This window comes from Centroberyx gerrardi, chromosome 2 (genome assembly GCF_048128805.1).
Source record: "Centroberyx gerrardi isolate f3 chromosome 2, fCenGer3.hap1.cur.20231027, whole genome shotgun sequence".
Lineage (NCBI taxonomy): Eukaryota > Metazoa > Chordata > Actinopteri > Beryciformes > Berycidae > Centroberyx > Centroberyx gerrardi.
This window is the reverse complement of record NC_135998.1, coordinates 19,125,719-19,147,745: the sequence shown is the minus strand read 5'-3', so window position 1 is coordinate 19,147,745 and position 22,027 is coordinate 19,125,719. Positions and strand designations below refer to the sequence as shown.

Genomic DNA, 22,027 nt, shown 5'->3' with positions numbered 1-22,027 from the left:
ACTATGTTTTTACTGATGGCTCAGACAGGCATTGGATGGTAGCTGAGACTAAATGACTTTGAATATTGCACTGTAATATAACTGAATGAAGGGAAAGTGACAGATATGGAATAAGAATGTATCTAAACCTAATCTTCACAGCTAAACACTTGGACTGTGCATCAGCCAGTTGCAAAGAAGCATGGAAGATTGGCTACTTTACGGTTTCCAGGATAAGAGTCAATTCTGTCACGGACAAGCAGAGAGCCAGCGGGGCCAGTCTTGTCAGACTTTTTTTATATTTTGCATTTAATTTATATCAGCATTGTAAAAGATTTGTTAGACATTCATATTTTGCATTTCATATGTCAGAGACTTGTCAGAGCTTTTATGCTTGACGCTTAATTTGGTTCAATCAAGATTTAATTCAAGAGTATTTCATCAGCCTTTTTTTATTAATATTAATAATTTTTAAATTTCAAATAAGACAAGGGACAAGACACTGACATAAAGCCATACAAAAGCATATGATACCACACAACATAATACATCACAATATAATATAATACAATACGATATGGGGGAATGGGGGGAGGGGTGGGGGGATGTTGGGTGCACAGTATGATCTCCAGTGACACACCAATGTCCAAATACCTGGCCACCTATTGGGCACGGAGTATCCCGAGCCAGCACAAACCAAAAAGGTGTAGAACAAAACTCATATATTTCATTTATTATGCAAAAAGGATCTTATAAACATCTGGGGTCCATCAAGTCCATTATATTCATAAAGAGCTGAGACCCCCGTTCCATTGGTAATACATCCATGAAATCCTTTAACTAGTTATCTATAGTAAAACAACTTGATTTATGTCATTTCCAGTTTATCATAATTATCCATTTAACTGACAAAAAAGTGAGTGCAATATTGTGATGTATAAGAGTTTGCAGTGTATTTTTCACCTTGTTATCTAAAATGCACACTGCTGGAGATTGTGGTATTTTAACATTTAAAATAACTGATAACTGTCAATCACATCAGTCCAAAATCTTTTTATAGGTGGGCAGTACGGTACCACAACAAATGCATGAGTGTACCAAACCATCCACAGCCATGGCAACATAAATCTGATAGGGAACTGTCCATTTACTTCAGTCTACATGGTAATGTATGCCCTATGTACAACCTTCATTTGAAGAAATTTGTATTGTACACAGCTGGACATAGATGTTATATTTTTTTAAAACTGTGTCTCATTGTGCTGTGGTGAGAGATACACCCATGTCCTGCTCCCATTGTGACTTAGTAGTGGAGCTGCTGTCAGGAGAGGTACAACAACTTATATAGTGCTGAAAACCGACAGCAATCCCTCTAAATTTATTATCCAAGTCTCTTTTAGAACCAACTTCCATGTTGTTAGAAATAAGTGTGTTTAGGATGGCCTTCAACTGAAAATATAATAAAAATTCCCAATCTTTCAAATCAAACTGTGCTTTCAACTCATTTCATGGAACAATATTCATCAGTAGATCTTTAAGGAGGCGGAACCTCTGCAGGATCATTCTGCAGTGCCATTGTCCTTTTGACTCTCTGTGATTTGCAGATTGTTTTCTTCTGGGGACATTTAGGTCAAAAGAATTATGAATGGGACAATTTCATGTGATTCCATACAGATATTACAAAAGAGAATGTATAATATCCAGTATTGTCAAAATAATACATTAATTCATGTCTCCACAGACACAGAAATAGAAGTATTTTAAAATTGTACAAATACATCTAAAATTAACATATGTGCAAATAAATTAAAATATTATTGAATGTGCCTAATAAATAAATTAAAATATTACTGCAAACAGCAATGAGGCTTATCCATTTAGCAACAAGGTAGTGTGCTGTTGGCAAGTTGTCTATTAGGACACTGTATCTAGTTCTATAAGTCATGGATTCAACAGGTTAAAGCACTTCACTGGATATGGAACAGACTTACTCTGTTGTTTACATGATTCAGGAACACTCTGGCATTTCCCCATCAAAGATGAACTGAACTGCTTCTGACTCCTCTCTCTCCATCTGTTGCTCATTTTGCCAATCTCGTCACCTTCAACAGATTCAGTGTTTCCCCTACATAGTCTCATCTGTGATGCACTGCCATCACAATATCGGCATGGTTGCCACAAAATCAAAAGTTGGTCAATATATAGAAATTGATCTAAATCGATCTCTAACGCTGTGCCAAATGTGCAAATCACGTCATGCCTGTCATTTGACGATGCATAGACCAGTAGACCAGCAGCGTTGTTCTCAATCCAACAGAGCTTCACGTTGTGAAAACTAAAGTGAAACTTAAAATTCCACAATTTGCTCCAAACTCGTGTTAGTAATGGTATTTGTAAACAGTAACTTGATACTTTTTAATCTGAGATTTATAACTGAGCTCAACTCTCAGAAAGTTAACATGAGTGCAGTGCAGAGACTTGATTGCATACTGCCCCTGATCACTAGTTGGATTCCATTGGACACACCGCTCTCACTGTAAGGATGAGTAATTAATTCTAAACAACCGCCGCCACAAGTAAATTGTCAACCTGTGGGAAACACTAAGATTTAAAAGTCCACATCATTGCTCAGTAGAGCTCTATTTACTCCCTTATAGTGCAATCCATTACATGTTCCATGCCACAATTCATGCAACACCGCCTGTTTTCAGTCATAAGGCTTTGTCACAGAAAAATGAAAATGGTGCCCCTAGACTTAAATTGGACAGTATCAGGCAAATATTCTGTATGTTTTTTGTTTTTATCAGAAGTCATTGTGTTACATGTTGCTTCTATATTGCCAAATTCCTATGCTTGCGATGATTAAGAACAAAATTAAAATATAGTCGACGGAAGTGCCGGATATTGGACTTTTTCACCAGCACGTGAACACAACACACATTTGTGTATTTGAGGACCAAATCTCTGCCAAATCCCAAAACAAATGCAACCAAATCTAGTCAGGTGATTTGTGAATGCAGATTCGACAACCTGTAAATAAATGCAAAAAAACTGATGAACGCATCTCGTGCCTTGGGAAAAATAACTTGCCTCCTTACACAAGTTTATTCCACTTATTCCATTACTCAGTTTATATTTGGACAAGGTCACGTCACCTCTTCTGTATTCATATTGAATACATACTGTATATACTCTCTCTGAAGTCTGCGGAGGGGGAAAACAAGTGCCAGTCTCTTTGCAACAGCTGATGTAAAATACTACCACTAAAGGACATCAAGTTTCAAATTCTACTGGTAGTAAGTGTATGAATCCCAAACATCTGTTTGTGACAGCAGTTTCAGTAGATTGGCACCTAGCGGCGATGTTACATGTTCTATACCAACAAAGTGTAATGACGAGTGAGAACTGTGTTTTGCCTCCAAATGGTGCTTAGCCATTGTGTAATCTGTATTGCCAGTACGTATGGCTGTTTTCTGTTCAGACGCGTGTATTTTGAGGCTTCTTATATTTTGGCCAACATACAGTAGACCTTACTGTTTGGACAAATTAGCATGTAGACAACACTGAAAATGAAAATGAAAAACTGAAAAATTACAGTTCGTGGTATTATTCCCTATATACAACATTTACTGCTTGGCTTGAAAATGAATAATACAACTGTCACATACTGTAGGCCTGCTTTGGATCATTTTCTTTATTGATTTTATTTCTTGCATCTTCAAATTATAGGTCTTCTACTAGGTGTAATGTAAAGCAAATAAGGTAGGAAGTGGATTTGGAAGAGCTTTTAAATTCTGTCTGTACAGGGGCAGAGGAGGACAGAGGCTAAAGCTTGCTTCGTTTGATGAAAAACCAACAACAACACCTCTCACCAGGAAATGCTGAAATGCTCAAGGAAGGACTCGTTTTACATTGCGTTATTTATAGAGGACAAACAACTGTAGATAAATTATGATGAAATTTCTACTGGCATAGGCACGTGCTCTCTGCCCTCATTCAATCTCCTTAAGACTTGAAGTTTGTTTAAATGACTCAACAGAGACCCTGAGGGAAAAAATATTTGAGGTTTTTGGTAAGATTATTCTTTTTTCTGCCCTTAATCTCCTTTGCTTAGTAGTATCTCATCTGGCTTCTTGGATCCACGTGAAAGTACTATTGAGCACTGCAGGTGAGATCTTAATGAGCAATGGCAACTGAAAAGAGGGGGGAATGTCACTCCTTTCTTTCTTTTCAAGAGCAAAGTCTTAAAGGTCTTAAATATAGAGGCTGTACATCTGAATAGCCTAATTATCTCTTTTGACTGGAATTTGGGGTGGGCAACAGGGACCACTGCAGAAACTTTATAGTGCTATAGTCTTATTCTTTGGCAGGGAATAAGGGCATGGTCCTCTTTCAAGAAAAACGTCCATTGATCTTTCTCTTAGAAAAAAAAAAAACGGCTAAAATTTAAGAGAAATCACACCCTTGAAGCAAGTGGGAGACAACACGGGTGGCAATATAAAAGATGTAGCTTGTAAAGGCTCGTTTAGAAATGCTACTTTAAGCCTTCAGTCGAGCTTTGAGTCAATTACACATCACATTTTGGCTGGTGGCAACAACTGATCTGATTATAGGACCTTGTTCTTGTGTCTTGATACATTTTGCCATTGCACAACCTTCCTTTGTCTCTGTGCCACAGAACATCCTAATAAGTGTTCCATTATCCATTGACAGCACTACGGATTATTTGACATCTTATTAACAGATCCTTTACTAATGCTAACTTTGCCTATCATCTATTGATGTATTGTGCATGGAGCGGTGTAATACAGGAGTACTTGAGACTTGAGTAGTAAGAGAGAGAAATACTGCAGAATACTCTGAAGACATGATTTTGCCTCCTGTAGAATCTCCAGTGTAAACACACACAGAAACACAGACACACACACATGCACAAGCACTCGCTCGTTCGTTCGCTCGCTCACACACACACACACACACACACACACAAACACACACACACACACATTTAAACACATACCACAAGTGTTCCTGCTCCCTCCCCAAATGTTTCTTTCATTTGCGCCCTAATTGTCTTGCAGGTGACAGAGACACGGACGGGGCCACTGGGGTGCAGTAGCTACGACAATCTGGACTCAGTTAGCTCCATCCTTCTGCAGAGCCCTGAGAGCAAGCTTCATCTGCAAGGTAAACAAACCCAGCATACCCAAAGTCTAGTACCACAGGGCCACTATACAACATGGGCTATGGCAGGTCAACACCAGGGTCAACACTCCATTTTCGCCCCAGTCCATTCACAAAATGAAAAGAAGTACTCATACATCAAGAAATGCTCTTAGGGGACTATGATATGATTTACTGTGGTTGTAGATGTCTGCTCTTATTCTAGCAACATCATGCTCTCAACAAAGGGTTTTGGCTTTAATCAAAGGCCTGAATGCAGAACAATAGCATGAACTGTGCAGACTCTTCAGTGTTTGATTATGATGTATACTCAACATGTATAAGACTATTAATACAGACTGCATTCTATAAAGTTATTTGAGTGCTTGACATTTTTGGAACTTAAGTTCTGGAACAAGATATATTTTCTCCTAAGTCCAACAGAATGTTTATCTCAAGAATGTACTCAGGAATTTACTGCATAAATTAGTATTTTTTTATTAGGCCCCTACGATATAAAAAAAGTATATATAATGAGAATCTACTGCCATTTCACTCCTGGATTATAAGTATGTGGATGCAAATAGCAAGATTTACTCATTAGTGGTTATGTTCTTTTGAGAGAAAATAGTTCTGTCTTAAAAATAGACAAAAGTGATAATTAGCCTAAGAGACAGAATTGCTTGCACTAACAGTTGCCCACAGGGAGAAGGAATGATGAAAGCCTGTGTAAGTGTGGTCAAGTGTCTGAATAGAGTGATCAGTTCTTTGATTTATTCAAGTTTACCTAGGACATTAAAAACAGTTTGAACAATTTTCAACTCTCCCTCCCCACTGCTCCCCGAAGGGATCATTATTGCTCCTCTGAATTCAGAGAATTACGTGGCCTGTCAAAGAAACACTTTCAAGTCCCCCCACTTGCCACTTGCTCAAAGGACTCTATAGGTTTTCAAAAAGCTTTATTGTCATGCATCAAATGTATCAGCCCTTGTGCTTTGAAGACTGATGTTTTGTCATCCAATTGATATATGACAGGCCCGAGAAGCATCCTTTATTTTTTGGCTTGATAATAACTCAGAGAGAATGCAAAACCTTTTCAGATTGGCTTTTGGTTTTCAATGAAGGGGCATTTTCAATGCTTTTGGACCAAAGACGGTGGGTTTTAGAGTGTTCTACTGCTGAAAATGTCTGAATGTTTTAAGAGCAATTATAATTTCTACCCTTAATTAGAGAGATTTGTCACCAAGCTGATGCTGTAACTTGTTTAACAATCGTAGTGCTCTTCAAAGTGATGGCACTTCACACATATGAAGAGGCTTGTAGTCCATAGAGAGCTGTTAGGCCTATGCAGCCCAAATACAATTATAATGAGTCACAATCGTTTAATTCACCCCACAGCCTTTATTCATGTAAATAAGTATGTGTATTAACAATAGTCATCTTTTACCCCATAGTAAACCGTATATGCCTCTTAAATCAAGCCAATGTGCATTTGAAGAGCTTGACCTCCTGGCTTTATAAAATTGGCATGGATTAAACCCTTTCAATCACTTTGACCACGTGTTCAAATCTGCATTGAGTGCCGGGTTGGTGGGATTAATGCTGTCTGAAGAATTGTATTATTTCCATTGTGCCAGGCAATTCAATCAATCTCAAAATAGTGTTATTCATTCTGACTCAGGTGTGCTGGGAAGCTGAAGCCATTGCTTATATTCTTAATGAGTTCTGTCTTTTGAAAAATAAATACTTATATCAAGAAACATGAGGCTATGTCCAGAGGCCATTATTTCCTCTCTGTATGTCAAGAACCACAAGCAGATGACAAGGAAACATACAGATGGACTTCACTTTGATGTGTTTATCACTAGCCTACTCTCAGCATCTAACAACAGCTGACATTTGCAATTTCAAAATTGCATGCAGTCAAAAGCTCTCAACAGTCATAAAAGGTGTGGTGTGTGTGTGTGTGTGTGTGTGTGTGTGTGTGTGTGTGTGTGTGTGTGTGTGTGTTTTGTGTCTTACTATGTACAGTATGTGAGCATGCATTTTAGTAATTTACTATGTGCTTATGCCCATGAGTGTGTATGTATTTATGTACAGTATGAATGCATCCGTGTATTCATACAACCAGATGCCAATGTGAATGATGATTTGAGTGATCAAAGTAAAGGAGTCACTGTTTCACTCTCAAGATCACCTTAACTGTCCTTTAATTGTGAGCCAGACAACATCCTCTATATATACAAGTGAATTATAAAAGGTCACTTTGAAGGAATTGTTGTTGTCATTAATCAGATTAAGTTACAATTGCTGCCTCTTTTCTGCTGTGCACACACTGCTTCCAATAAAACTGATGAAAGGTTTAGAGAGGACAGGGATTAAAAAAAAAAAGTGACAAAATGACAATTCTTTGATTAGAAAAATACATACACAAAAGAAAGGGCGAAGAACCGTCAGAGTATTCATGTAAATGGTTTTTCTCATCTGGGGACACATCAATTTGTGAATAGTTGACTATTTTGGAACATTCTCTTCTCTTGCGTCATACTGGTTCCAAAACCAACTTGGCCACAATAGTCCAAATTCTTTCCAGAAAGTAAATTGAGATGGTTGCCTGTCAAGAGGCCACATCAATTAAATGCCCTGCCAGATTTATCTCTTTACTGCCTAAAATAACAATAACAACAGCTGTAGCGGTTTGTCTTATTCTCCTGTGACAACACACCATTAAGGGATATACTATCCCCCGAGGAGAAAGACGTCGTGTGGACCTAGGACTAGTTCATCAAGCACTAGCAGCTCAGAGCGCAAGCAATGAACACCCACCATGTGTCTCATTTTCAAATGCCCATTGACCTTTTACCAGACAATTAGCTAGAGTGCAAAAGTGCTGGCATTTAAACTGTGGGGAGGAGTCACATCTGGCCAATGTGGAAGATCACGGATCACTGACAGTACTATCTAATAGCTTAGTATGCAAGCCATACACCATTGTAATTGAAATACAATTTTAGATTTTACAGTGATCACTGAACATAATTTTCACAAAGAGCAAACCTGATTAAGTCTGGCGGAAAACTCATTCACTCCAGTGTACTTGTTGCTCTAAAGAAACATTTAATATATGAAAGTCATGGAAAGGGTCTGAAGCCTTTCAGTGTGCAATAGACTACTTTAATCTCCATTCATTTTCTCTATCCATTTAACCCATTTGAGGGTCACTGGAGTCTATCCCAGCATACATTGGGTGGGAAACACCCTGGACAAGTCGCCAGTGTGTGTGTGTGTGTGTCTGTGTGTCTCTGTGTGTGTGTGTGTGTGTGTGTGTGTGTGTGTGCGCGCATGTATGTGTGTATGTGTAAGGAGCATTGGACAGGGCAGGGGCAATCACTGTATATCAATAGTGAGTGATTTCTGGGGAGAGTTCTACCAGAGACCTTTTCTGGCCACAGTGGAAAGTTAGGACCAAGAGATGGATCATTGTTCAGGCACAGTGTGTTTCTCAGAAGGGGGCAGGATAGGGGAGATGAGCCATGTCAAGTTGGCTTCGGACTCTTTTTCTTTTTCTTCAGTATCTTATTTTTCGATCTCAATTCTGTCTTTCTGAAGTCTTTCTCTTGGAAACTCTCTTTTCACTACCTTTGTGTATCTATCCATTCCTCAATTCACTCAGTCTTTGCTGCCTATTTTCTCTCCCATTCTTTACACTGTTCTTTCTTTATCTCTACCCTCCACTGGTCCTCTTTACAGTTGCTGAGAAATGAAGTCAACTACTCCAGAATGCTACTGAGAACTGAACTCCTCTATGTAGCAGTAACTGATGAATAGCTGCTCTTTGGAGTGTTATAGAAGTAGCTATTTGACATTTGCAGGTCATACATTATGATGAAACTTGTTCTTTAGAGATATTTGATGCTCATCAAGACGTCTCTAAGCATGTAGTTCCTGATTTTCTTTTACCAATAGTTGGCTGTGTCACCAAAAATAAGATGTGCGTAATGCTGCTGCGTCTGTCTCCATGTTTTAGAAACGAATGCCAGTGAACTTTTAAAAACCTTAATCCAGACTGGCCATTTTTAATTGCTCGTGAATTAAATAAGGGAATTAGTTTATTGGTATTAGTATGCAGCGCCACATGAGTTAGGACAAGGATGCAGTAATAGAAAACCCACTCCATTTCGTTCTTTTAATTAAACTTTTAATCATGCCTATTTCTTCTCTCTTTGCCTCTGAGCCTCAACACTTAATCTACCTTGAGGCATACATCTAACTGCAAAACTTTGTTGGAAAAGTTATAATAGAATGGTATTAGAAACCTGTAAACCATCATTTTTCTTACTCCTTTTTTGATAAAAGAGTACAGAGAAAAAAAAACACTGAAAGGGCTTTGGTGGAATTAGCCTTAAAATGGTTTGCAACAGCATTTTGATTCAAATGTAATGGACAAGAAACAAGCAAACCACTGTAAAAATATGAATTTAGTCATGAGCACATTTCTTCTGTGGACATTTTTGACTGTCATTCAAAAATGACCACATTTTCAAAGGGAAATGTTTTTTCCTCTCTCGCTCTCTGTGGTCTGCTCTTTGTGAGCTGGTGGGGCTGTGAGCCACAGATAACACAATGCGGATATAACACTCCTCCGATATTCCCTCTGCTTTCACTTAGATTTAGATTAGAATGCTGCAGTAGAATCTGACATCAAGGGAGCTACCTATCAAAGCAAGTCCTAAACTCACTCCTCTTCTCTCCCATAGTCAAAATTGCTTTGTAAAATATTAGGCAAATCGACCAATACCTTGTGCTTGCTCCCTTTTCCCCCTTTTTGACAATCCTCAGAATTTAAGGTGACACCAACACTTTTTTTCCATTAAATTTCATGCGTGACTTAAGCTATTTAGATCAATCAACTATGTAACTTTCAGTTAAATGAAAGTTAAAGTTAAATGATATCATTGTGCATGTGTCGGTATACATGCTGGCATGCTTCGAGCTTGAGTGAACGCCATGTGCACTGCATTATTGACAGCAAATTATAAGACATCAGCAGAGTTTGTTATTAGCAGCCATACAAGAGGTCATGCAAGAGGTACTCATTGATCCTGGTCAGAACAGATTCACCTCTCTCTCTCTCTCTCTCTCTCTCTCTCTCTCCCTCTCTGCCTCTCTCTCTCTCTCTCTCTCTCTCTCTCTGGGATCCCTACAAAAAATAACCTTGAACATACTGACATTTTATGTTGCACATTATCAGATGTGCCAAAGGCAAATTCTGCATGTTGCAAAAGTACAGTCTTTAATAATTTTTTATCAAGATTAGTGAAATAATGTACTGTATGATGGATTCTGCAATTCATAGGAATGTAACAAGTTTATTTTTTCTCTCACAAGTTCAATGTGAATGAAACATCCACTCTGTTAATGTAGTAGACTAAGTACATTTAGGAAAGAATAATTGGGATTTATCCACACTTTCTTTCTCCCACATTAATTGTTACTTATTTATTTCCAGGCTAAAGTTTAGTAACCCAATAATATTGGTTTGGCTGGATTCTCACTTTGTGTCTCCACTGGGACCTACAAATAAAAATAGCCTATTGAGGATGGTGAGAATGAAAGGGAAATAACAAGCGCTAGTTAAATGGTCAGCATTATGTGCAGAGGGGGATTACTGCAGGTGCCTTAACCCCTGCCCCTTTGTCCTTATTGGCCAATGTGTTATTATTAGTTATTATGACTGTTGAAAATACTGCCTCTCAAAGGGTTAATTCTCGCAGAGCCTCTGATCGATGTGCAGTCTTTAAATGAATGGCAGCTGCCAGCTCTCCTGTTTTGGTAGTGGAACACCAGAGCTCCTCTTTATTTGATCAAGGTTATGTCGATTGTGTGAAAAATTTATATTCATTGTTCTTTTTCCATTGGATATATGGTAAAAGTCAGTGCTGTATTTCTCATGTTTCTCATGAATTTTGTGTTTGCTTAATTTAGCGGATTTTGTTATTCTTTATGATGTAATCTATGACCATGATTCCTAATTGAATTCAGTTACGCTTTTACTGTATTTTGGTAAATATGCCAGTTTAGTCTGAATGGCAGTTCATATTACGTTTATGTTGTAAATACTATTGTGATGATTACTAGCACAAATGATATTGTCAAAATTATATAATATCAAGAACCAAACATCCTGACAACTTCAACTCCTGCAATTAATTGTTAAACGCATCCATCCTCCTCATGCTCATTGTACCTGATCAGCACACCCATTGTGTCAATCCTCCTCGAATCAGCAGTCTCCAGCTAATTCAGTCTTACTCTACTCAAAAGGTTTTTTTTTTAAATCAGATTTTATGATTTCAGTCCAAATACTTGGTAGAAAACAAAAAACTGTAAATTACAAATCTCAGTCACAAATGAATGCCCCTCTGAGAAGTTTTGAAATTGCACTGACCAAAGTCCTGCTCCCCACCCCTATCAATTAACCTAGGGAGCTACCGTATTTCCATGTAATGTTCTTATCTCTATAGCGAGCCAGTGCAACATTATGCCAATTATGGTAATGATCAAGCCTCTGTTGCAACACAGTTGTAATGCTAGCAAACTGTTAGATAATTGAATCTTCAAATATAATATTAATATGAAAATTTTATAATCTTAATATTTCCAAAGAAAGAAGAAAAATGAAAGAGATGAGAGCAGTAGTCAGAGGGAGCATATTATTCAGTTAGATAAAGACAGCAGCTGAATTCCTGAACATATGCAGTACGTGTGACAGATGGAACACGTGCGAATCCAAGCCCCCATAAGATATGAAGATCAATTTGTGAACAGGAAAAACTTCCACTCTATCAACGTGCAACTAATATGTGACCCAGACTGGAAGATAGTAGATAGAGTGGCAGGTACCCATGACTCCTGATTTTTGTCAGAAAGTGATACAGGCAGAAGCTTTTAAGATGGAAGACACCAGAGCATACTGCTAGGCGACAGCGGTTATCCCTGCCGTTCATGGTTAATGACACCTTTTAGGAATCCTGCAAATGCCGCACCGTTATAAAATCATTAAAGAAGGCCTTATTTTCCTATTTTTTTCCATCTTGACAATTGATGGTGTTCAAGTTTGTCACTTACTTCACTATAGGGGTGCATGCCATTACATAACGATTTCTCCTTGTCTCCTCGCCTCGCGTCTCCTCCTCGGTCAAAGGTCATGATGGAAACATTTAAAAAACAATTTATGAAGTGATTAATCAAATTCACATTGAAATTACATAACACTGTTAACAAAACAGTTAGTAAAATGTTGATTGCATGTGTCAATTAATAATTCCATTTCATTATACTGTCTTTATGCAATGAATAAATTACTGAATTTATAGATTGATTTGTAAGTAAATTTTTAAAAAGGCATTTAAATTTTAGTTTTTGTTATTCCATTTGCTAACCCCCGGCTAAAGGCTAGTGCTAGCTCTTAATGAACATTTAATTAATTTTGTATTAACAGTTTTATTAATTTTCTCATTTAAATGGGAATTACATTTTTCACTTCATAAAATGTTATTTAAATGTATGTATTAATTACTCACTGAACTAGTCTATAATAACTAGGCTGACAAACTAGAGCCTCCATAGCTAAGGGCCTAGGCCTACATGTCTTGCCTTGACATTGTTCAGTTCATTCTTCATCTATGGGCATTAAGGTTATTAATCCTTCACTGGCCAAACTATTAATTTTGTGCTGCACAAGAATGCGTTGTAAGTTGAGGTTCTCCTTCTCTATTTCTAATTTTTTGGTTGTAGGCTTTGGTCTCCTACAAGACTCTTAATTTTTATCCATGAAAATGGAATAGAATAATTAAATGTGATAGATAAATCAGTAGCCTATGACTAGTCTGATTCTTGTTAAATTCTGATGCCTGCAGTAGTAGCCTACATGATTTAGCCTTAGCCTATGGGTTGAAATCAATGTCTCTTCTACCTCCAGTCAGTGCTGAGGCTGCAAGGGGCTTCTTCAGAATCATCCTCCCAATTCCGGTAGGCTTAAAGATGGGACAGAGTCCAAATTCATTAGCCTTAGAGAAAAGTTTAGAAAAAGCTAGATCATTTAGTTTTACGTCCGTGCATCTTGGGAAAATCAGTGTACGTCTCAGCTTCGACCACACACACACACACACACACACACACACACACACAAACACACACTCCGCTTGACAACACAAGTGACTTGCTGAAAGGTGTAGTTTGGTTGCTGATGTGGTTAAGATTTAATGTCAGTTCTAGGTATGCTCATTCCATTAGCTGCTTCTAGAGACGCTTTTAGGAACGCCTCTTGGGTAGGAGAATCTTTCCCTAAAATGTCCTGCAACAATTTGGCTGACTCTGACAGGTCTTGTGGTGGTAGTCCCACTCCTGTAAAATCAATGAGTATTTGGTTACACCATGGTCAGCATTAACGGTTTTTGATACAATGTTTCCAATAATGTTAGCTAGCTTGTTCTTCTCACCGTTTTTTTCCAATTCCCTCTTGTGCTTGTTAATCTCCTTTCTTGCTGTCATGGCAATGTTTTAATATTTTTTCATCATTTCATCCATGGTCCATTTAACAGCAAGATGTATTGCATTTACTCTCTCCATTACCCCTTGCCACATCTTCTACTTGTGTGTATGTGTGACAGATGGATTATATCGGCTTTGAAGAATGTTTTTTCTTTTTCCATATTCTTCTAGAAGAATTGCAGTATCATCTTTAGTCCAGTTTGGCATCATTTTCCTAGTGTTGCTTTCATTATTGTCCATTTCTGAAAATAATGGCCAATGATGTAGCCAGGCTAAATTAGATTAAATTCACTTAACTTTGCAAAGTAGCCGCTGGTGGAAGACGTTGTCGTAACCATGGCACCGTAGGTACACAATAGTTGTGTTATGACAGAAACTATTGTTAAATGCTTAGTCTAAATGCTTAGGCAAGGGGGGTATATAAAAGTATTTATATAAATAAAATAAAATATATAAAGTTTTGTGCAACACTCCAAAATAAATCCCTGGCCTCAGCAACGGATTTGCCTAAAGGGACAAATTTAAGTTAAACACTTATTTCTGTTTTTTTCATGCAACCAGGCACAGGTCTTTCATTGTTTAGTCATGTGAAAGCTTTTTAGATTCTTCTGATGTAGTCTTGTTTCCTTCCATCTATTATTACTAATCATTGATTAACTTATTTGTTTGAGTGGCATGTGTATAAAACAGCAAAACAGCACAGGCTGCATATATATTCCAATCCTCCCTGTAATCTGATATCTAATACAACTGGACTGGAGAACACTGAGATGTAACATAACTGGAGAAATATGGTGGGGGTTGAAAAAAGAAAATTAGTTATATATATAAACAAAGCCAAGGGAAGATAAGGGCCCTGCAACCTCCACAAGACATTACCTTGCATGGACCCAATCACCTGCAATATGGCTGTCATAAATTAGCACCAAAACAAAAGCAAACTAATTTGCTTTTTTCAACCCCCACCACATGCTTTTCTCTTCTCTCTCTCTCTCTCTCTCTCTCTCTCTCTCTCTCTCTCTCTCTCCGCTTTCCTGAAGCTCTCCATGAGCCTATCTTGGAAGATTTATGAATATGTTAGAATAGCCTGAGCCAACAGTTTTCAAAGTGGTGAAGTGAAAATAAATTAAACTGGCCCTGTAGGCAAGTCGTGCGGAGAGTGATGAATTAGAAACTCATTGCTCTGTCGCTCGATGCCTGTCCCTCTTTTCAAGTGAAAATGCCGTAAACATTACAGGGACAACAAACAAACATACAAATCAATTAAGTTGTTTTTGATGACAGACTTGTTGAGAAATTGATTTGGAGACTGAAGTATATCAGTAAACACAATGTCCTTGGTTACCAGAAAATAATTTACTTAAGGAAAATCTTTGACGCAAACCAAGGAGAGTAAATGTTGGATGAGCACAATAAACACACAGAGACATTTTTCATCTTTCTCTCTCCCTTGCTCTCTCTCACGCTCTGTCTCACTCTCTGTACACAGACACATTCATAGTCTGTCCTATTTCCTTCTATCTTTCTCTTTCTCTATAACCTCTGTTACAACAGAAACCAAGACCACTACATACACAATATCATGAGATAAAATTCTTCAAGGTTAACGTGATTTAGAAAGCATGGGGTGTATCTCACTGATTGTCTATTGGTATTGCATCTGACCCTGGCTACTGTTCCCCTTATAAAAGCATACTTCCTTGCATCCAGATAGCCGGTAACCCTGGATCAGTTTCAAGATGGATGGCTGCACACATTTTTTTTACCTCTCTCTAGCATGCTGAGACCTCAGCACCTGATGAAATCTCTTTGCGTTGACCTGGAGGTCAGCTTTCAATTGGAAGTGGTCAATCAAGAGTGAGTTTCCACTTGGGCTAGCATGACCATGAATCTCCTTTTTTTCCCCCCACCTACTCTTGCCAGCTCCAGGCTGCCATTTCTGCCAGTACCCATGGCTTTCCACTCAGCCGTCTTTCTCTCTCTCTGGCAGACTCCGTTTCATCAATCGGGTTTCTTTATTTTCTTCCCCATTTTTTTTTTTTAGATGTAAGGGGCCGTATAACCAAGTTATCATGATGTATTTACCACTAAGGCTTATATTGTTATTTTTTATAACATATCATAAGAACGTCATAAGGACATCTGAATTGAACTGCATTATAGTGTATTATGACATTTTCTGATGCGTGTTTGATGACTTATAATGTCTTATAACCAACAATTCAAGTAAAATGTTAATACACTTTGTCATCCTTGGTGTTTTCAGTGCCTCTTAAAAGGTTGGATATGTAAATCATTCAGCATTCTAGATTAGCCTGTCCCCTGCCCTCCAGAGCACCTGTGTTTACATTTGTCATTTCTTGGTTTCCCTCATTTGTTTTCGTTCATTTGAATTCTTCATAGGTCTGGTGGAATCATCCATCTAGGAGCTTTCTCTGATGTCAATACAGAGGCGAGTGCATGCACGGTGATTGGATTGCCCCGATGTAATTCCTGACCAATCAAAGCAAGGAATGTGATAACGTTATTGCAAAGCGCCACTTGGCTCACATTTCAAAACATGATGGCTACCGCAAATCAAAACAGTAATTTCTGTTGGTTCTGTGGAGAACTTATTTTTAATTGTGCCATTAATATCACTGCAAAACAAGAAAATATGTATTTACCATTTATGTAACGTGCTCATCCACTGCGATACCACACAGTCTGTTCCTGTAGCCTATGTCTCAGAATTTAGCATCTGCCTCCATTTATCGCTCAGCAACCATGCCGACCATGAGAGAACAATGTCCATTCAAAATATCATCCTCACGACTGACTCTGAGCTGCAGTGCAGCCGCCTCCTTTACTTGGTCCTTGGTCCTCATAACAATAGGCCTATTGCTACCCATCTCTTTATGTAGCCTACTAAAGGGTCTAGTTGACAAATTAGGCTTTTACCGAAGCCCGTTGGCAAGACACCAAATGCCACTTGTCCCCGAACAAATGCTTTTAAAAGCATATATTGCTCGGGCTCTTATGCAGGTATAGCTGCATTCAGTTTCTTGAGAACTGCTTCACTCGATCAATGTTTACATGCTTCCTTTGGATTTGAGACTTTGCAGTGACAGATTACGCCATCATCCAAGACCCTGCCCACAAATTGAATCAAAATGCCAGAACATCCCAGTGATCGAACTGCTCCCTTCGACAAGGAGATGACCAGACCTACGAAGCACCAAAAAATTAAAACAAAGTAGGCTTGGTTAACATGCAGAAACAAACAATCGATTCCGAGGAAAAATGAATGTAAACATGGGTGCTTCGGAAGCCTGGGGCCATTTGTGAATATTGTACATAATCAGTATTGGTATATCTTTTCTAAAATATATAATGTATTATTATATGTATCCGACATTATAAGCATATGGAAACTTAATGAAAAAACAAAGATTGATTCTGTACAGGTGTAGTCACTTTATGTAGTGAATGTCGCTCCTCTCTGTGGATGATAAATCAGTGGAGTGTTTTTCAACTACTTTATCCTTCATTTCCAGCACCTTTCTAAGTTTTCAAAAGTGTGTGGCTATAACTAGTTATTACATCTATTTTACTTGGATATTACTTAGTTATTTCAGGTCATTAACACATAATTAATGGCCTGTAATTTAAAGGGTTACCCATTACTGTTTGAACTCACAGTAGACTGTTGGTTTTTAGCAAAGTGTATAGCTAATATGTGCCAATACTATCGAATACAGAAAGAATTGACAGGAAGGTTTGATGTAATTTTTGCAATGATATAAATCTGGCTTTCTCACCTGAAATGTGTGTACTGAAATCTTGACACTTTCAGGGCAGTTGTATCTTTTATAGCTGAAATGGAAATGTCAGAGCTTCTCACACTTCTCTCCACCCCTCTCCGGGGCTCTTGTAAAACATGTGATTTCTTCAAGAGCCTCGAAAGTGTGTGTGCGTGTGTGTGTGTGTGTGTGTGTGTGTGTATGTGCGTACGCATGTGTGAATGTGTGATACCAGCAGAATATCTCACCAGCCAAGGCCCCACTGCTACTGCTGTGCAACGACACATGGCAGCACATGACCGAACAGCTTGAGCACTGCAACTGAAGTGCACAAGCAGCCAACAGCAAACACATCTCCAATTACACTCTGAATCCATATTCTAACAGAGTTGATATTCACTGTGTGTATGGAGGTATCTTGCTCATAGTTGCTCACAGCACACATTGCATAAGGGAACTTAATTTATACTGCTAATAGTACATGCACCATGATAGCAATTACTAAGACTTATTACTGAACATCGCCAAACCTTTAGGGGTAATCAGTCAATAGTTGCATTGTCCCTACTGTGATCTTGTGCCAGCACTGGAAAGAGGAGAAAAAAAGTAATCACTACATTGGAGTATTACTCTATTACTCTGACTCACCCTGTGTGTCTGTGTCCAGTGTTCAGCACAATTGGCAATAACTCAGCACCATGGACAGCTCATCTTGCTGCCTGCCTGCCTCAATCCACCAATTGCTTCAACATGCAATTTCAGCCATACCCTTTTTCTGGAGGCATGCAGCAGCAGACCCTGAATGCCAGGACAATTTATATATGTAATTCATGCTTTTACAGTGATTACTGCATCAACAGTTCTTGCTGTTTTTGTATGTGCAGTATGAATAAGTGGGTTTCTTCCAGCTACAAAACCCCATCATCAAAGTCTTCCTGTTCTACCCAGGTACAGAGGGGTGTATCACATGTATGCAGGCAGTGTTTAGATATGTTCTAGAAAATGGGATTTGCCTCTTCTCTATTGTTTTGCTGTTGGAAATATATGCATACCTAAGCACATTCATGCGTTCATAAAAATCCAATGAACTACAGAGTGCTCAAGGTTTAAGGAAAGAAAACATCCTTTGTATTGTACTTAAAAGATAAAATTATGATTTAATTCTGGATAGTTGAGAGGAAAATATTAAGTCAATGTCCCAAACACTTATGTCCATACATTACTACTTAAATAAGGCTGTAGATCAAACACAATAATGTAGCCTCAGCAGTCCTGCCTGACAACCCAAAAAAGCTTGTAGCATGCTGGCAACACTTGGGATAATCTACTCAGAACAGACATAGCAATACTTTATCCATTTAAATGCTAAGTGCACCTCATTCAGAACTGTAAAAAATGCGAACACATTTGAAGAGCTAAGGATGGCTCCAGCGGAACGTGTTATCCTCTGTCAGGCCCCTTGGCTTGCGCACACACCATCAGAGACCTAAAGAGCTATATGCAAAGAGATGAAAAGTGGAAGAATGGCTACATTAGCTGCACCTTTATTTTGTAGTATATTGTGAAAGAGGAGCCCTGTGTGAAATGAGCCAACACACTAAGTCTTAACACTGTGGCCCCCTCTGGTAAGTATCTAGGGATAGAGAGGGCAGACTGGGCCTGCAGTGAGGAAAAACAGGCAGACCTCCAGTTTAGAGGTCTTTCATGTTGTATCCTGGCTGCAGCAGTAACCTCCAATGGTAATTTAATGCCCCTATTGAAGTAATGCACTTTATTGCACCAGTGGATTAAGTAATGATTATTTTGCGAATTTGCGGCCACACAATGGTCAATTAATCTTTAATGAAACTCTAACTTATGAGGTGGAGCGTGGCATTGCAATGAGCAGGCAAGTGCTTGCCAAGGCAGTTACAAACCTCAGCTGCGGTCTACACTCCCCATCTATCACGACGTAAAAATAGAGCACTCTAAAATGAGACAGAGTGAAACGGCAAAGTCACAGATGCAGGGCCTCCATTTTTAGCATTCATGGAAGTGTGTAAGGGCCTGTATCCAATGGACGTGAAGGAAATATATCAGCCTTTGATGTATGCAATAAGATTAACTGCCATTTTGAGGTGCTATTTATTTAGAGCAAGCCAGGCATAGGGGTGCAAGGAGTTATGTGCACTGACAGAGCATGAAGTTGGAGGTTATCAAATGGCTGTATAGGAATTCCAATATTCACCTTCCATTTCATTAGCAGCTCTTTAAGGATAGTAAGTTTAACTCCCCGGTGTCCTGCTAGCTACTCCAACATCTAATGTGTTTTGCTAGAAAAATACCTATGTTTCAGAGACATATACAGCATATGGTCCAATCATTCTCAGTGTTTTAACATGGCAATGCTCTAAGCCGGCAAAGAGCAGGGAAAGTCATAAAGATAAATGGTTTTTACTCAAATTAGATTTCTCATTTCATTCTTTTGCCTGAGGGCCCCAGTTCTCTTACTCATCCTCTTCTCATTGTTCCCCACTGTACTAACAAATGTTGATGGACTTCATTTTATTGCATAACGTTATTTCTACAGAGTGGAAGGGCAAGACATCAAATTTCAAATACTTGAGTAAAGGTTCAGTGGGAGAGAGTTGAGTAGAGTAGAAGAGGCGGAGAAACAGGAATAAAGAGAGTGATTGAGGGAGGGAATGAGAGCGAAAGGATGAGGGGGATAAGTCAGGGGGCATGAGCATGAGTGTGTCAGAGTAGGAGTGAGGGTAATGAAGTGAGACAGAAGAAGAGAGATGTATAGAGAGAATGGAGCCAGGGAAAGAGAGAAGGAGAGAGAGACAGAGAGAGAGAGAGAGAGAGAAAGAGAGCCTGTAGAAGAGAGAGACAGACAAAGAGAAAAGGACAGAAACAGTGAGAGATCAAGAAGAAAAGGAGAGTGAAATCAAGAGATACAGAGACTGATAGTGCTGAGCTGTTTGTCAGTGTGCCGAATGGGTCCTCCTGCAGCCTCACTTTGATATCAGAAAATAAAATGTGTGTGTGTGTGTTGGTGGTGGTGGTGGTGGGGTGGGGTTAGAGAGGAGCGGGAAAGAGGGAGGGCTGAGGCACTCTGTGTTATTGTGCACCCGGCCGCTGGCACCAGCACTGTCAGTGAGCAGCGTCGATCCGTGAACTCGCCATCTGGATTCTCCCACAAATCACATTAAACTTTCAAGCTCAGGAATACATCAAGCTAAATGAATATTGGCTCCAGGGGCCGCAGACAGGCCTGATGGAGAAAAGGCCCTGTGCAACCTAACTCTTTTGTGGTCAGATATGATCCATCCGTCCCCTCTACTCCTTCCCTCCCTCCCTCTGTTCTCTTCATCGCTGATAGGCAGTGGTTCTTATGAGGTGTAGAGGAGAAGAGAACAGACTGATCTCTGAAAAGAGGAATACAAGACAAGGTTATTTACTAAGCAGTAGGAAAGTCAGAGTATTTGCATACTGACAGTACAATTGTGAACAGGGAAGAATAATCATAACAATTAGGATAGGGTTACCAGCACTGTGTCCTTGAACCCCTATTCTAATTGATTCCTCTTCTCCCCTAAAAGTATCTGGAGCTCAGAAACCGTAAGACCCACAGCAACCAACGTTAGCAGATAGCTTTGAAATCTCAGGCGCTACTCAGGCAAAAAAATTACAGTGGTCGGCCAGATGGTGATGCTATAACAAGCAACTTCACGTTTTGGCCAATAAATTCTGAACCATTTTACTTAGAAACGAAATTATTTTTTCCATAGTGTAGTCAATTTCCGCCATATAGGATTTTCTGCCATTTCTGCTCCTACTTTTTTAATTTTAAAATTTTACCTGCAAAATGTGTTCACTACACTACCACAATTAACTAACGGACTTGACAAAGTATGTGGCCAAGCAGAAAAATGGTCATAACTCATAACTCAACTTCAAGAAACTTGGTACATACAGTCTCTTCCGTAGAAGAAGTGAATGTTTGTATAATTACATGAAAATTGGCCGATAGTTGGAGCCACAAATATCTCACTCACTCATTCCATACCCACTTACACCATTTCAGAATTCAAAATTTATACAAAAAATTAGAAAATGGGTATAAAATCTTACCACTTTGGCCTAGACAGCTGCAATTTTCAGGACATGTCAGCTGAAGTGAGACAAATCTATCATATGCTGGTACCAACCACCAATTCTAAAGTCGCACCCCTCTGTTTATAGTAAAAATTGTTATCCTATAGTGTTGCCCTCCTAGACTGGAAGAAAAAAACAACAAAACTATATGATTTCTGAAATCCTCATACCTTTATCAGTAAAAATGTCAAAAATTGTAATGATATCTCAAAGACTGAATGCACAGTACATCAAAATGTCAAGCTTCAATTGGACCGTTGATTTGACAATGTCAAATGTACACAGATTGATTAGTCTTCATTATACTAATGAATAATACTGTCAATATTATAAGATGATATTTGTAAAGCTTATTAGCACTTATTATGAACTAAAGTGTTAGCAACATTGCCCTGATGAAAACAATGCAG

The 22,027-nt window shown here is 38.7% G+C and overlaps 1 protein-coding gene across 2 annotated transcripts in view; it reads left to right on the top strand.

Moving 5' to 3' along the window:
• Positions 1-22,027, top strand: part of brinp1 (bone morphogenetic protein/retinoic acid inducible neural-specific 1) — a 140,852-nt gene that overhangs the window by 91,883 nt on the left and 26,942 nt on the right. For both annotated transcript variants that reach the window (XM_071902994.2, XM_071902993.2), the window contains exon 4: positions 5,061-5,166. In XM_071902994.2, coding sequence (XP_071759095.1) covers positions 5,061-5,166 — 106 coding nt within the window. The remainder of the gene's footprint in view (positions 1-5,060; positions 5,167-22,027) is intronic.